The sequence below is a fragment of the Rhinolophus sinicus genome, chromosome 4 (genome assembly GCF_057876585.1).
Source record: "Rhinolophus sinicus isolate RSI-liver-muscle chromosome 4, RSI-T2T, whole genome shotgun sequence".
NCBI classification, from domain to species: domain Eukaryota; kingdom Metazoa; phylum Chordata; class Mammalia; order Chiroptera; family Rhinolophidae; genus Rhinolophus; species Rhinolophus sinicus.
This window is the reverse complement of record NC_142504.1, coordinates 8,184,016-8,200,128: the sequence shown is the minus strand read 5'-3', so window position 1 is coordinate 8,200,128 and position 16,113 is coordinate 8,184,016. Positions and strand designations below refer to the sequence as shown.

General features: G+C 45.5%; 1 protein-coding gene across 2 annotated transcripts in view; it reads right to left on the bottom strand.

Annotated features, from left to right (window-relative positions):
- Positions 1-2,359: 2,359 nt before the first annotated feature.
- Positions 2,360-16,113, bottom strand: part of AOAH (acyloxyacyl hydrolase) — a 133,723-nt gene continuing 119,969 nt past the window's right edge. Inside the window, exons 20-21 of one of the 2 annotated variants that reach the window (XM_019726325.3) lie at positions 12,458-12,534; positions 2,360-3,174 (exon numbers count right to left, since the gene is read on the bottom strand). In XM_019726325.3, the coding sequence (XP_019581884.3) occupies positions 3,046-3,174; positions 12,458-12,534 (206 nt within the window). In that variant the 3' untranslated portion in view covers positions 2,360-3,045. The remainder of the gene's footprint in view (positions 3,175-12,457; positions 12,535-16,113) is intronic. The other variant, XM_074341003.2, reaches the window with a different exon arrangement.

Sequence of the window (16,113 nt, the reverse complement as noted above, 5' to 3'; positions counted from 1 at the left end):
CACTCAATACTACTTACCGGGCACCTCTCATGGGCCAGGCATTGAGGGCTGTGGGTAAAGGAGGGAGCATGAGTGACCAGGTCCTTGTCTCATAGAGATTCTGTTCAGGTCCTGTGCTCCTCAACAGGAAGTCAGTCCAGGAATGGGGGGGACGGGGTAGAGATGGATGTGAGTCACCCGGGAAAGCCCTTCCGAGGCCTCTCAGAGGAAGGACAGCACTCACACAGAGATTCTGCAAAACTAGAGGCTGAAGACGGTTACTCGTGGGGCACCAGTGCAGAAATATGGGCTAGAAGCTGTCTCCTGTGGCTAGCCTGTCAATTCGGGACACTCAGAAGTGTCAAGAGGTACACAAAGCACACTAAAGGGATAGAACATGCCCAAGCCAGGGAGAGAGATGTGGTTGTATCTCAAAGAAGGAATGTGTCTGGATTGGTGTGGAGTCTAGAAAACAGAGGCAGAAGCATACGTGCCTCACCCATATGCTCCCGACCCAGCGGAGAGGGCCTGGCCTCAGACTCCGGTTTCTGTGGCGACAGTAGTGGAATTTAGCATTTATTTTTGCAGTATTGGTGTTTTATAAAAAGTGAGATGGGAGCACCACGTCTCCCACCTTTGATTCCTGGTGCTGTGTCCCAGGAGTGAGGTCGGACCAGGTGCCTCTGGCCTCCCACCTGACCTGTTCAGGCTGCAGATGATGAAGGTGGAACTGGTTCAATTATTCCCCAAGGTGGGGGGTTCAGTTCCTAAGAGAATTTAAACAGGAAAATATAGCAGGGACAGAGATGATGTGTAGAATAGGAGAAAAGAAGTGGTCAGGCTCGGGACTGTTCAGCCTGGGAACCCCCTCCCTCTATACTCCTTCTGGTTTCTCTCAACTTTGAAAATAACTCTATTTCTTCAGGGCCTTCTGGAAAAAAAAAAAAAATCAGGGCCTGAAATGAATTCTCTATCCCTCCAACAACAGCAAAAGCAACACAAGATAATCAACTTCATTCGTATTCTCGGAAGTTGAAATTAGAATAGCAATACATGAACTTGGAAACATTTTCAATACAGGAGGAATTGAATAGAATTCTTTCTATAAGAACACAGAATTTTAGTGCCATGTTCTCTGGGTTTATCTTAAGGCTGATTGATTAAGATTTCAGATTAAAAAAAACCCTACAAGTATTGGTATTTTGGTGCTTAAAAATAACAGGAGATGTTGGAACACCAAAACCAGTAGTGCAATTACCAAGGTGCTGTAAGTGGACACATCCTCGGGAGGAGATGGCTGTGTAGGTTTCCAAACCCCAGCACCTCCATGTCTCATACTCTCCAATTCATTCTCCTAGTTTGTGTTTCCTGCTTGAAACCTGACGATGTGTTGGTCTCCTGTTGATCTACCTCTCGGGGACATGTGTTGGTCATTCATGCTGAACTAAGGGTTCCATCCAGGTGGCAGAAATGAATGGGTTGATGATTTAAGTATTTCATCCCCCAAAAACTGAAGCTTACACACAACCTGACAAATTAATCTTGTGACCAGAGGTGGATTTACCATAAGTTTAAGAACAATTAAGTTTTAGAGTCCCTTCTCAAGCCCTGGGAGGGTCCCCGGCCATGTGATCCCATAGTGATATGCTTTCTAAAACTTGCCAAAGTAAGAGATTTTAAACAGAATTGCTTCCTCTCCATCACACTTTCCCTTATGTCCTGTGGTACTGGAGTAGCCACAGGAATTTTTGGGAAGTTGAAATGGATACCCATTTAAGTTGAGTTTAGCTTGAAATGTTTATGTGGTTTGTAGTCATTTCTGTGCAGTTAGGTTATTGGACTTCCGGGTACACTCCTATTGTCCACAAGCTTTGTGACAATGGTGCATGGCTAGTGGTCAGATCACAACATCCCCAGAGAAGCACACAGAATGCCTCCGTTCACTGACCACTAAAGGGAGAGGCTGGTGTATTTATTCACTGGCTCCTGGTACTCCTGGAGTGGAACTGCCCCGTACCTCTGGGCTGAGTCAAGCACGCTTCTGAGGGAAGAATGTGGGAAGACATGCCTGCCTGCGGTGGGATGCTGGTGGCACAGTGTGCATGTGGGAATTACACAGACTGACCCCCAAATCCATGGTTGCAATCAGAGACGGGCAAGGGAAGTGACACCCCAATGAGAATGGTGTGCCATAGGATTTTTCAGAATTCCTGTGCTTATATGGACACAAAGCTTTAACAACACTACAAATAGTGTGTCTTTAATGGGTCCCACACAAAGGAAATTTGATAGAGGTCTTTCCAATTCAGCAAAAATCCTCACACTGCACATGACTTGATCAATAGTAAATTGTGTAGCTAAAGGAAACTCTGAAACTATCAACAGTGAGCAACGAACTTTATTTTTCTGTTCTATCTATAGACAATAACATCACACAATCATTGTTATAAGAAGAGACAATTAGGTAATGCAGCCAAAGAAATGTAAGAGAATCGTTTAAAGAAAGAAAAATTGCCATTTTTTTCTGGACTTTGTGGGTCTTATGATATTTGTAAACTTTTAAACATTTGTAGATTGTGGTGATTTCTTTTCTCATTCTACATATTCACGTTTGTCCCTAATTTTGTATGTACAGGTTTGTGTTCTTTTGTGAGAGTCCTTGGCACCCAGGCAGCAGCCTTCTGAGGAAGAGCCATCGTTAAATGTTAACAATGAGGGAGGATCGGTGGACCAACACCCTTGGTAAGTTGCCGAACACGCAGGATTTCTTATTTGTTTTTAGACCAATTGGCCGCTCAAGGCCGCGTGTACTCTCTTACTTGGAATGGCCCCCAAAGCACTTTATTAAAGGTCATTTGAGCGTCAGTTGGAGGGGAACTGATCCAGAAGCACACAGAAACACACTGTCATTTGAATATGCTCTTACGTGAGAGAAAAGCACTTTGCAAAGATGCTGCTAAAGAGAGCCAATGAGTCTGTCATATCGCAGCCCTATAACTGCTTGTTGGATGAGTTTGCCAAGGTCCTGTTATCTGAGCTGCCCTGGAGTGCATGTCCGCAAGGAACTCAGTGCCCTCCTTGGTCTCCAAACACCTGTTCAATCTGGGGGTTGAACGGATTCTCCTTTCCCAGGATATGGGGCCACTGGTGCTGCACTTTGTTCCAGAAACCATCTGCCAACAGCAGCAAAGCCATCTGTGAGAGAAGAGCAAAAGGAAAATTATAACAAAGTAAAGAATTTACTGGCAAGATTTACTCTGTTCTTTGTGTGCTGGACAGACTCTGGATGGTGCTCGAAGATTCCTACCTTTGTGTCTTTGTGTGATGCCCGTCCCTTGATGTGGGTGGGACCCATCACTTGGGTCTAACCAACAGAATATGGCAAAGGTGAAAGGATGTCACTTCAGTGATGCTGTAACAGTATCTAAAAGCAACTCTGCTAGCAGTCTTACTCTGGAGACTCCTTGTTGAGTTGATGAAGTAAGAAACCCACATAGCAAGGGACTGAAGGTGGCCTCCCGCTGACCTCCAGCAAGAAGTTGGGTCCGCAGTCCTACAACCACCAGGAAATGAATTTTGTTGACAACCCAAGTGTATCTGAAAGCAATTGTTCCCCAGATGAGCCTCCAAATGAAAATGTGGCCTGGATGATACACCTAGGTTCCCGCTTTGTGAGGACTCAGTTAAATTGTGCCAACACTCCAAACTGTGAGATTAAAAAAAAAAATCAATATTGTTTTAAGCTGCTAAATTTGTGCTGATTTGTTATTCAGTGCTAGATAACAAATAGTCTTCCTCAGAAAGCCATTTATTTACTTATCTGTGAACAGCTAACATTTACTGCAGGGCAAAGGCTGGGTTTTGGAATGAAGACTATGAGTGCTTTCCTCAAGAACTCCATCTAGTGAGGGAAACACATGCAAAATGACACCAACAAGCCTGTAGGGGGCGCTGTAAGAGAGATGCCTACAGCTGGAAGGTACCAACTGTGCCCGGTGGGGTGGAGACAGGTCTTCTCTCCCAGCCTAATGCACACTCTGGTTGCATTGTTGTCCGTCAGGTTTCCCTTTTATTCACCGATGTAGCAGGGTCCATTCTTGATTGTCTCATCCCCTGGCTTGTCATTAACATGCCTTTGATGAGCAGCCTTTCTCGGCAGATAATGCCCTCATTCATTTAGCAAATGGGGCCTGGCCAGGTGTTCAGGCCTCCTGTGGCTATATCTTCACAGGGGTTTTTAATACTGGATGATGAAAGGAATGAGATTGCGGAAGGTCTCAGAGGAGAACACATTGTTCAGGGAGGATGCTCAGGGGGTCCCGACTTTGTTCAGAAGCACGTGGGCCGGCTCACCGTTTCAACAGGCACAGCTGCCAGCGCCTGTGTGACGCTGGCCAATCTGCTTCCACTCTCATTTGCAAAGTGTGTGGGCTTGAGAAAACGATCTAAAGACCTTTCTGGGTCTAAATTATGTGCAAGAGTTTAGCAGTTGTTTGAAAAAGTGAGAACTGATTGAGTGGCTGCATTAAATATCCCCCGTGTAGTAATATGTTTTGAGCCTGCTGAGGTGGACCCCAAATTCCATCCATCCAACTATGTAATCTTGATCATATGTCTAACACATCACACACACACACGCACCACACTTACCACATATAGCACACACACATACATACCCCACACTCCCAATACCACACTCACATACACACACCGATACACACCACACACATACCACATACACACCACATATACCACATACACACACACACACACACACACACGCAAAGGCTCACTGGCAAGCTGGCAGGTTTCTGGGAAGTGTCTGATCATCTCTTACACACAAAACAATCAGTGTCTTCCAAGGCAGAGGATTGGTCTTGTGGCCGTGTTTCCTGCTATTTCTCAACAAGGGAGGCTGCTGGCCAGGTCTGTAGAAAACTATTAGTTGTTCTTTTTTGTTCATTCCCTTTCAACTTGGTACACAGAAGCTATCTTCCTAACAATTATGAGGCACCAAGACATTTGTGGTCATCATTTCCCAGTCTAAATAAGGGATGAGATAGGGGTGAGGAGAAGAAGAAAGTTAAAATGAAAGAGCTCAGATGGAGCACGTGGTAACTATGTGCTTTGAAAGCAATTAGGTGGCTGTCACTCCAGTGGAGATTAAAATATGAGTGGGTCTAAAATGAGATTGACATTGTTATTACTACACTAGAGATTTGTGATAAAACAAGCCACTATCATCATTCATTCATCTGAGGAACATTTAATGAGTGCCTACTGGGTTTTTCTTACAACCAGCCTCCTCTTAGACCTCCCATGACACACAGCACCGGGCAAGACCCAGCCATCCTTTCCCCTCATTATCCCAAGTATCTTTCGTGCTTCCTTATCATAATTTAAAATGTTAAAGCAATACCCAGTCATTTGAGAAAAATTTAGAAGGCAGTTAAACAAAAAGAGAAAAACAGAATAAAAAATCATCTGTAATTATAACAGACATAGCCACTATTAACTTGCACGCACACACACATACACACACACGCACACATTGGATCCCTTTGTAAATATCATTTTATAATCTGCTCTATTTGCGGTATAATTTACACACACTACAATGAAGTATTTCGTAAACAGTTCCATAAGTGTTGATAAATGCATACAGTTGAGTAATAGTCCCCACAATCTTTAATCTGCTATTATTTACTTTGCTCTATATTACAAACATATTTTTGTGTCACTAAAGGTAGAACAATGTCATTTTTTTTTCGATGCATGGCATTCCATCAGGTGAGTGCAAACTAATTTATTCCTCCAATGGAGACTTTTGCCACACGTGTCCCTAGGATTTGTGCTCAGGACAGGGAATGGAGACAGCTTCCTCCTGCCAGTTCACACATGTGTGCTGCACAGGAGCGGTTCATAGGCTGCTTTGCTCACTAACCTTACTCAACATGCAGGGGGTGGCATCTGGTCCAGCAGAATGCGAGGGAATGGCGGGGTTCTGGTTAAGTGGGATTTTCCAGTTAACTGAGCTAGCACCTTCCGTGTCTCTTCCTCTGTAGTCGCCTCAGCTGCCTGCGTGCTCTCGCAGGGATCCAGCTGCGAAGAGTCCAGATAGCTGCCACATGGGTGGTACTGCTTTTGTCCCGACACCACGGCTGATTCCAGCACATGTGGCCCTTCCGCAGGTGAGTCTACCTCCGATGGGCACTGACACCTTTCTGCAGGCACCCCTGCAGCCCCTGTGTCTGTGGGGCACACCCGCCCACCTGGCTGCCTGCTGCTGCTGCTCAGAAGCCCTCTCGGTGCCAAACCCTGTGCTGCTCATGGGTCCACTGCGAAGTCTCCTCTCGCTTCTCTTTGAAATTCCCACAGAAGGGGTGACAAAGCAGGGTGACTTAATACCCCTTTGCCTGATACAAGTTTTTGGTGAAACAGCTCGTTCAGTTTTTACTCGCAGCCCCTGATCTCAGGATTCAGGAGCCTGTAGCGAAAGAAGTGGAGCCTGGTAGAGTTTTTCATTTGGACCCGTGGTGACAGCCACCATATGGCTCTTAGAATTTCTCCTCCTTCTAATGATACTTTTTAAATTGAACCATGCTTCTTTGCGTAATCAGATTCGTACTTATTTTCAATGTAAGAAATTGTCCAAACCTGTAGAGAATTTTTATAAGATTTGATTTATGCCAAACTGACGACAATTGCTGGGAAGCAAGATCTCAAGTGCTCAGAGAATGACAGTTTTGCAGCTTCTTTTATGCATTTGAAATGAAGGCGGGAACATAAGGAAGATTATATGAAGATGGGAGAAAGCAAGGCAGGGACGGGATTGCGGGATAGTTAACAAGATTATGTGATCTCTGGAGGGTAGTTATGCTTCTGAGGGGTCTAAAAAGAGGCATTTCAAAGGTTAACGTGGATGCACAGAAACCATTAGTAGGACTGGCTTAAGGCAAAGATAAACCATTTACGAAAACGTTGTAGGCCTGGGGCGTGACTCCCCACCATGGCCTGCCCAGTTAGCAATTTATGACCAGATCACCCTGGGAGGTTACTTTCCTTAGAACCCCTTTTTCGTCCACATTACTATGCGTTCTTCCCTAGGAGAGTCCCCAGTCCCCTAAGCAGATGCACTATGTCAGATCCACCCACGAGTTCAATGAGACACACCCAGACATGACAGAAGCCCAGCACCGGTCATAGCTGGACACAATCTGGGATTCCTCCCCACACCCACTTCATGAGCTAATTGTATGTATGTTGCTACAAAAATAGAACTCTTGAGTAAGACAACCATAAAAATCAAATCCTAACATGTAACCACCTTTTCGTAATATTTAAAAAAGAATAAATGTAATTCATAGCAAGATCATATAGATTTAGCCAAAAACTTCTCATGGCTTGATACCTCTTCAGTTGAATCCTTGCTAAATTTAACTCTGGGGTTCTGTGGGACCAAAGTTAAAAATCCACTCCGGATTGATCTTCTGCAGGAAGAAGGCTTCTGGGCTATCTTGGTGTGATGGCTCTTGAACACCTTCAGGGTAATCCGGGACACGGGGAATGCATGGCTTTGCTTCTCTGACCTCTTAATCTGTTCCGAAATAGTCTAGTGGGTTTCTGGTCACTTTTGGTCTCAATTAATTGTAAATTTGTAAACTTACAACATGACAATGGTGTGAGATGCATTTAAACACTTCTATTTAAGAGGAAATGTGAACCCACCCCCTCAGCTTCTCTGTGCCGACTCATCCCCAAAACCACTATTGCTATTTGTTGATGAATAAAGCAAAGTGAACACACATCGTGCCTAATGCACATGCAGGGCCAGCCTAAGGTGCCTGTGGTTTGAAGCTTTCCTGACCCAGAAGCCCCCGCTCACTGCCGGCATAACTTCCTTTTATGAGGACTCCACAAGTCTGCCCAGGACCATTGATTATGCATCTTATGTCTGCTTCCAGCAATGTACAGGGTCAAGGGCTCCTGAGAGATGAGGGCAATTGATGTCACCGAAGGTTTATTGCTTGCAGGAAGAGTTTTGAGAGGATGGTTTGAGTTGCTGCTGGCACTGTGAGAGGAGAGGAGCTTGTTTTGCAGAAAGCTTTGTTGGGCGAAGCTGCTAAGGCAGGAGGTGTTGGGGATGTTTAGCTGGGTGGTTCTGGAGTAGCCAAGGAAACTGACTTGATATATGTCTGTAGCTCTTGCAACATTTTCTGTATGATTTTAGGCCCAGAGATCTTTTAAATGCCTATCCAGATGCTTAATTTTGCACATACTAAAAAAAAAAAAGAGCATTTGAACAAGTAGAATTGCTGCAGCTTCCGTAGGCCACAAATCTGGGTCTTCGGTCTTTGCAATATCATTTGTTTTCTAGGTCAAACTTTCTTTGCATTTTGTCAGCAGTTTGATTGCTATTCCTAACTCTCTGGTACAGCTGCTGTCACCAGAGGCATGTCATGGTCTCCTAGGTCTTTATTCCAGTGAGTCTTTCTGTATGGGCGATGGTTCCCACCTCATGGTAGTCACATCTGTGTCATCCCTCTTTGAGTGTGGTGGGGCCTGTCACTTGCTTTGAACTTCTAGAATATGGCAGAGGTGATGGATATTACTCTCTGATTAGGTTACATACAGTTGTGACTCCTGTCTTGCTGGTGGACTGGACTCTCTCTATAGCCTGGTGTCTTATACTCATTGGTGAAGCAAGCTGCCATGTTGGAGAGGCCCACATGGGAAGGAAGCATGGTGGCCTCTCACCAACAGTCAGCTAGGAACTGAGACCCTCAGTTCAACAGACCTCAAGGAATTAAATTCTGCCAACAAACATACAAGCTTAGAGGCAGTTCCTTCCCCAGTCAATCCTGCAGGTGAGACCCAGCCCTGGCAGACACGTTGCTTGCAACTCGGGAGAGACAGTGGGGTAGACGACCGAGCTAAGCTATGCCTCCCAGAAACTGTGAGCTAAGAAATGTGTGTCATTTTAGGTAGTTTGGTCTGCAACAACAGATAACTAAAATACCTGCTCAGCCTTAATCCTCTTTGATCTTTATTTTCCTTTACAAGTTGAAGGAAAATCTCATCCCTGCAAGTATCTCCAGCTCTTAACTAGAAGCTGGTGATTCCCAAACCTGTGTTTCCAGGCAGGATAAGTCTCCTCAGATCAGAATCCATAACTTTGACCTAATGGCCATTTCAAGAATTCCATCTGGGTATTGTGCAGGCGCCCCAAATTCAGAATGTTCAGATCTGCCCCTTCTTCTGAGTTTCTTGACTGAGTATTTTTCACCTCTTTTATCTAGCCACCCAATCCTGCGAGTCAGCTCCCGCCTACCTACCAAATCCAATCAATCAGCGAGTCTGGCATTATAACCTTCTACTTCCCCCCTAACATTGAAGAAGATATTTCTCAAAGTTTTGGTGTTACATTTTGGGAGTGAGATAAAAAGGTAAAGCAGTTGTTAGTCTGCTTATTTTCCATTAAAAGATAAGCAAAGAGTTTAGATAGTGAATTTCATTTGGCTCAAACAGTATCATGTGTGAATCATACATTGAACTGTTCTATACAACCCGTGTTTATATTTATTAAACTTGTCTCCCGGAGAACACTGGAGCAGTTGAACCAATAATGATTAGACACTCCCCTGGCTTCTTTAGCAGAATTTTAGGAAGAAATAGGCCAATAAGATAAAGCCTGCTCCCCTGCTGGTGGTGAGGGACCAATACCTGTTGGCTCTGTCAAGATGAAAAAGATATGGACTCTCCTAGCTGCCCCATTATCTAGAAGGATCCATGACCACTGCCTCTGCTGTAAGGCAGGTAATCTGGACGGGCATAGGCAGGGACATCCGAAGGCTCCGTTCAAGGCTTCAAGACACAAGTCTATCTTGATGGCGCTCATATCTGTATCATTTCCTGAGTTCTAAGCTTGTATATTATCTACGGAAAGGACATCCCCATTTGGACTCCTCTGGGCTCCTTAAATCCAACATGTGCTAAACGCCTCCTTAAACCACTCCATCCCCTGGGTTCTTTACCTCAGTGGGCAGTGGAGTCATCGATCCAATTTCCCAAGTCATGAAAGAAGTGTCAGTCTTAGCATGCCTTTCTCTTTTACCCTCACATCTAGTACGTGACCATATTCTGGGGATTCAGCCATCAGAATCTCTCCATACAAACCTTTCTGTTTCTCCCCACCCCCACTACCTTTGTTCAGGCCAGCACCATCTCACACACAGGCGCATCCCCCCAGTTCTCCCTCCCAAGAGACAGGCCCCCCACTAAGCCATTCTCCATGCTGCTGTCTTTTCAGAATACAAGTCTGGTTCTGTTTCTTTCTTGCTTAAAAACCTTCAGTGGAGCTCCACTCCCCACAGGACAAAGGTCACACTCCATACAGACCTTACATCATCTGGTCCCTGATTAGCTCTCTTCCTGCCTCCTCGACTCCATGTCCTCTCTGTACTGTCACACTTTGGTTTCTCTAAGGAGCCATGCTTTCTTTAGACCCAGGTCTTTGCCGATGCAAAAACACTTCCTGGAACCCCTCCCCTCTTCAGTTCGCTTGCCTAGTTATGGTCTTAGTTCTGAATTACCTCCTCAGAACACCTTTCCTAACACCCCTTCCTCCCCTCCCCTCCCCCATAATGCCCCCATAGCATCTGTGCTTGTACAGTTGGAGGCAGTTAGCACTTTATATTTAATTATCTGTTTACTTGTCATTCTCCCACTCTGCACTATAATCTTCTTACATGGCAGGGACAGTTTCTTGTTCGCTCTTGAATTCTCACAGTGTTTGAGATGGGGTGGCACTCAATAAACATTTTCAGATGGCAAGTTGCAATCTGGACTGTTCAGCTTAATATACGTGACAAATAGGCAGGCTTTAGGCATGGCTGTCCATTGTCGCCCACTTTAGATGTGGCTCCACCACTGTTGCCCACTCTGTCACCCACTACCAGCATGGGAACAAATCTCTCGGGAATAACATTAGATTATGGCACCTACGATATTCAGCTTTTGACTCTGTTCTCCATAACCAGTTACAGGTGAAGCTGTTTGAGGGGAAGATGGAACTTCAATTTGACAGACCTTCAACCCTAATATTTTAAGAGCCAGGGACAGGATCGTCTTTTGATAGGACGGACATGTCCCAAGGGATAAAACAAAGCTGTCGTTGACTCTCTTCTTTTTAGTTTGTTCCTGATTAACTGACCATCTCTTTATAGGCCTTTTCTCTATAGAAACAGAAGGGTAAAATTTTATTAGGTACAAAGAATGACAACTACTACCTAATTATTGCCAGAAAGAAGGTCTCCACATTAACGAAAGACATTTTTTTTGCCGGGGGGGGGGGGGAGGAGGGGGCAGACGATAATACTTAACTAGTTACTGGCCAAAATTTCTCTTGGATCAACTCATCCAAATAATACACAGGAAAGTTAGATACTCTGAGGTGCATTGCTTTGATTTGTTTAATTTTGTTATTTAAAATAGTGAGATGGGCATTTAGTGCTATAAAATTTACCCAGCATTTGTGGGACACCACTGTTCGTTCATCTATGGACGGAGTAGCACTCTTCTTTTTCTATTGGTCGTGCCCGGGGGTTCTCACTGGGCCTAGAGCTGGGGAAGGTGCTACAGTTCCATCCAGGCTCCCGAAGGAATGATCAGCCCTCCCTGTGGTTTGACTGACCACCAAGACCAAGGTGACTGGGAGTGCGTCTCAAATTTGTCACTGCCACTTATCAAAGGCTGGGTCTGAAAGACTCTAGTTGGGGAGAATTTCCAGCTTTCAAAATGAAGAGAATGGCAGAAGCACTCTCCCCTTCTTATTCTATTATTATTTTTTAGTTAAGAAACGTCATGAACAGGTCCAGTATGTACAATGGATAAAAGGGGCGCCCCCTGGTGGAAGCCAGGATAATGGGCAGGGTGGGGGCGGGAGGGGACAGAGTCTGCTCTCCGGGTCCCCTTGTTCGCCTCTGAGACAGCGTCCTTTCTAGAAGGATCTGTAGAAGAGATTTCTTACAGGTCTGACTTCCAGGAAACCTTGTGATTGTGTGTGTGTGTGTGTGTGTGTGTGTGTATAGATACACTTATTTTATTTCTTTATCTTTTTGAGTACTTGATTTATTGTTGTGTCTTATGGAGGCCATGACCTATGCCCCTCCTTGCATCAGCCCCTGGAAAGCACAGGGTTGATGTTGTAGGCTCTCACTGGCAGTTTCTCAGACCTCCCCTGCACACGTTACATGACCATGAATTAGTCAAGAAGCCAGGTACCATTTCCACCTTATTTTCCTTTTACTCTGATTTTCACTGTATTTTTATGGAATGTTCTATCTTACACATGTGTGTACGTTTACCTCAGATTGTTTCTGTAATAAAACAGGATAAAAATAAACACATGGATGCATAATTATATTTAAAAAATAACCTCACAAACAGTCTTCAGCAACCACGGTGTGACCGCGCTTACCTCATTGGGGTGGAATCCATCGACGGGCTCAATGAGCTGCCAGGGCTGCCCGCCTCTCTTCTGCCACTTCTTTGTGACTGCAGGGCACACACATACAACCAGCGGGTTAGAGACACACTTCCACCAGCAACAGCCAGGGAGCAAGGACTGTGTGAAAAATGTCATCATAGCTCCCCACTTCCGAGCCGCACGCGTACCCAGCCATGGCTGCCTCTGAGTTGTGTCAGGCTGGGGGGGCTTTCTGAACGGAAATGATCTTCCCATTGTATGATTCTCCCCACCCCCCAACTCAGGAAGAAAATGTGTGAGAGTGTTGGATAAATGTGGTTTGTGTAGTGAGGAGAGTGGTGGGAAAAGGTCAGCTCTGGAATATTCGACACCAGTTTAAGTCCATCTCCGTTCTCAGTGGCCAGTAGGACAGTATAGCAGGAGCAGGAGGGGAAAATCGAACATGTTGTTAGCATCACATTTCATGGGCTACCATTTCCAGATACTGCCTTCATGTGTCACGCAATCACCAGGAAAAATCCAACAGTTTGTCAAAAATATAATTACGTACGTAAAATTATCTCAACATCACATTTAGAGTGAGAAGGGCTACAGAGAAAATATTTTGAGCCCCAAAGTGATAAGAAGCAATAAAACTATTCATCAACAGGAGTAAGAGACCAGGAATGGCTGCAGTAGCAGCACATACTCTCTGCACTGTGGATCATACAGGCAACAAGAACTTGCTGAGGAAATGTCCAGGCCTGGAGAGCCTCCAGAGAGAAAAAATTGTACTACCTGCTGCTCCCCACGTGGCCCAGGTCCTCCCTTTCCCACCCTTCAGAGAGGGGAGCAGGCACAGCTAAGATTCCCCTGGTTCTTCCCTCTTCACTCCACAAAAACTCAAGGGCAGGGATCTGTACCCTGGTTGTTTCACCCCCGCCTCACCTCAAGGGAAGAAATGCAAATTCTACTGGGGGCCTTGACTGGACAAAATTAGCTGGATTTTCCCAAAGCGGAATTGGTTTACTCTGCCTTCGTAATTAGTCCTAATACCACAACATGCCATCCCCACTTGCTACCCAAGCCCTGTGCCCAGAGGGCCTGCAAATCCTGCTGCCTTCCTCTAAGCTCAGGACAAAATTCCTGCTGGTGGTTTGTAGTCCTGCACACTGGACCTCCAATTCCTGTTCGCTTCTTCCCTGGCAGATTGGCCACTACTGAGCCGCTCCTGTATTTTGCACCTGGGCTTTACTGGAGGTTGTTGGAAGAAGCAGCGATTGGAAAGTGGCCTTTGCATTTCTCGTGAAACTCAAACTGAGGCCATTGTCCAGTGTGTCCTCCACACAGAGTCCCAAGGGAGTTGTTTCGTGCTGGTAACCGACGTATCTCTGAAGCAGTGGAATGTAACTGCTCTTCTGATAGGAAGCTCCGAGCTGCAGTGGTGCTAAAACCACAGGAACCCTTAGGAAGACTTATTGGTTCTGCTGAACCAGCTTGCAGACCTCGATAGTTTCTTCCCTGCCCTTGGCTGCAGCTACCTTGAAAAATAAAAGGCAGAGGCCCGGGAAGCATCTGCCTTCTTTAGTTGCCTAGTTGTTCTGCCCCTTGTTTCAGGCACGACCTTGGAATCATACTTTCTGCTTCAGGTTCAATTCTGAGTGCTCTGCCTTTCCCTCTGGACCTGATGCCTTAAAGCTCCTATGGGTCCCAGACTGCCTTCCCTGGGCACAAAATGCTGCAGCCCATTCCTGCCAGTCCTGCTCACCCATGATTGGTTCAGGCTCTTCCCCCCTTCGCCCAAGAGAGGATGGGCCAGTTACCTAGTGTTTTCCTGCAGGGTGGGGGTGGTGCGTCCTGCTTTCCTACTTTTTAACTATATGCTGATTCTCTATCTGAACCACCTCCAATCTGAACAGTAATTACCCTTAATGGAGCGCCAGGCATTTGGAAGTGTTTCTTTCGATGCAGAGCCACTGTCACCCCCACTGAGCCCCTTCAATGCTTTTGTTCTTTTGTAGTATGTGCCTTGTCTCTACCTTGCAGTCCCACAGGGTCTCTATTACAAGCACCCCAAGGACAGCAACCTCCCAGGGCTCCCCATGGTTTCAGAGGTGACCCCGCTTCCATTCCGCTTGTGCCCCTTTACTTCACCCTAGTTCTCAGGGAATTTTTTGTCCTTTCTCCTGCTTCTGCCTTTATTTTCAGTTTGGTTTCACCTCATGCTATACAAATGTTAAAAAGAGAAAGAAAAGGAAGAATGAAGAAATCCCAATGGGATGTTAAGACATCCCCAGGCTGAAAAGACAACGGGAGATTAGCCCAGCCAAGACCTCAGACAGAGCCTGCTGAAAAGTTACAGAGTTGGATGAATAAGAGGCCGAGATGGTACTAAAGAGATTTACAGCAAGCTGTGGGCCTGACCCGGACCACCCCAGAGCCTCTGACCCAGGGTGGGTAGGAAGCCTCTTACAACACTTTTGACTGTCCATGTTTGCAGAGAAGTTTGAGTGACAGCTTGAATCTAAACCTGTGCCTTCACTGGGCTAGAGAAAATTCAGAAAAAGAATTATGGTGATCTGGAGATCTGGGAAATCCACAGTGGAAAGCCAATTTGAGCCTATCAAGGAAACATAGTTTAAGCCAAGACAGTGTTCCTTGAGAGACATGCTTACTAGGAGCCTGATATTTACAAGGTCAGATTTGCTTATACTTGAGTTTCCTCCAACGTGATTCAATTTTGGCACCTAGGCTTAACGTTAGACTAGGCTATTTCCATTTTGATGTGAATTCTATGTGCATTCCTAAGTACCACACTAAAAATCCTGGCCTGCAGACAGAGAGAGAGGCGCTGATAGATGTTATACTTCATGGAGCAAGTGGACATAATTCAGTCATCAGAATTAGTGACTGTTTTAACATGAGAAGGGATGGTTATGCCCTCCTACTCCCCTTGGAGCAATTGAACAATTTCCATAACGTGGGATTCTGAAGAGAAAACTGCAGAACAAAAGCATAAAGAAAAGAGAAGGGATATTTACTTGCCAAGCTTTGCAAGGGATCAGGGGCACACCCTAAGGTTGGGGGGCAGTGGGGGGACGCCCACATTTTATTATTACCACGCTCTCCTCCCTGCCAGGAAACGTGGGGGAGTCATCCCCATCCCTCCCCCACATTAGTAGGATGCTACAAGGGAATGCAGCGTTTAGAAGTACTGGCTTATCATATAGAGTAATCCGATTGGTATTAAAAGAAATGCCATAGGTTACCTAGGCTACAATCAGTCTATTCACAGTGGGAAACATCATTTTCTCACATGATTATTATGTTGGAGAGGGTCATCTATCAGCCATCGCATATCTGCGGACATCAGCATACACTGAGAGGGAGAGTCAGGAACTCACAAAAGGGTTTAAGCTTTCACTGATATTGTGACTAGTGCTAGGCAGAGCCACCGTTGTTCGTTTGTTTATCTCAGGGTGAGATTTTGCCTTCTCAGAGCAACTGCGATACCAGACAGTGGTCACTGTTTCTTCCCTGATTGATTTTAGGGTGGGAGGTCCAAGCAGGGGTAGCCTAGCAACTTGGCCAGTTTTCTTCTTACCTGGGACCATGATTCAAAATAGGTAAATTAACTCCTATTTGTTCTTCAGAAGACCTGAGATAAA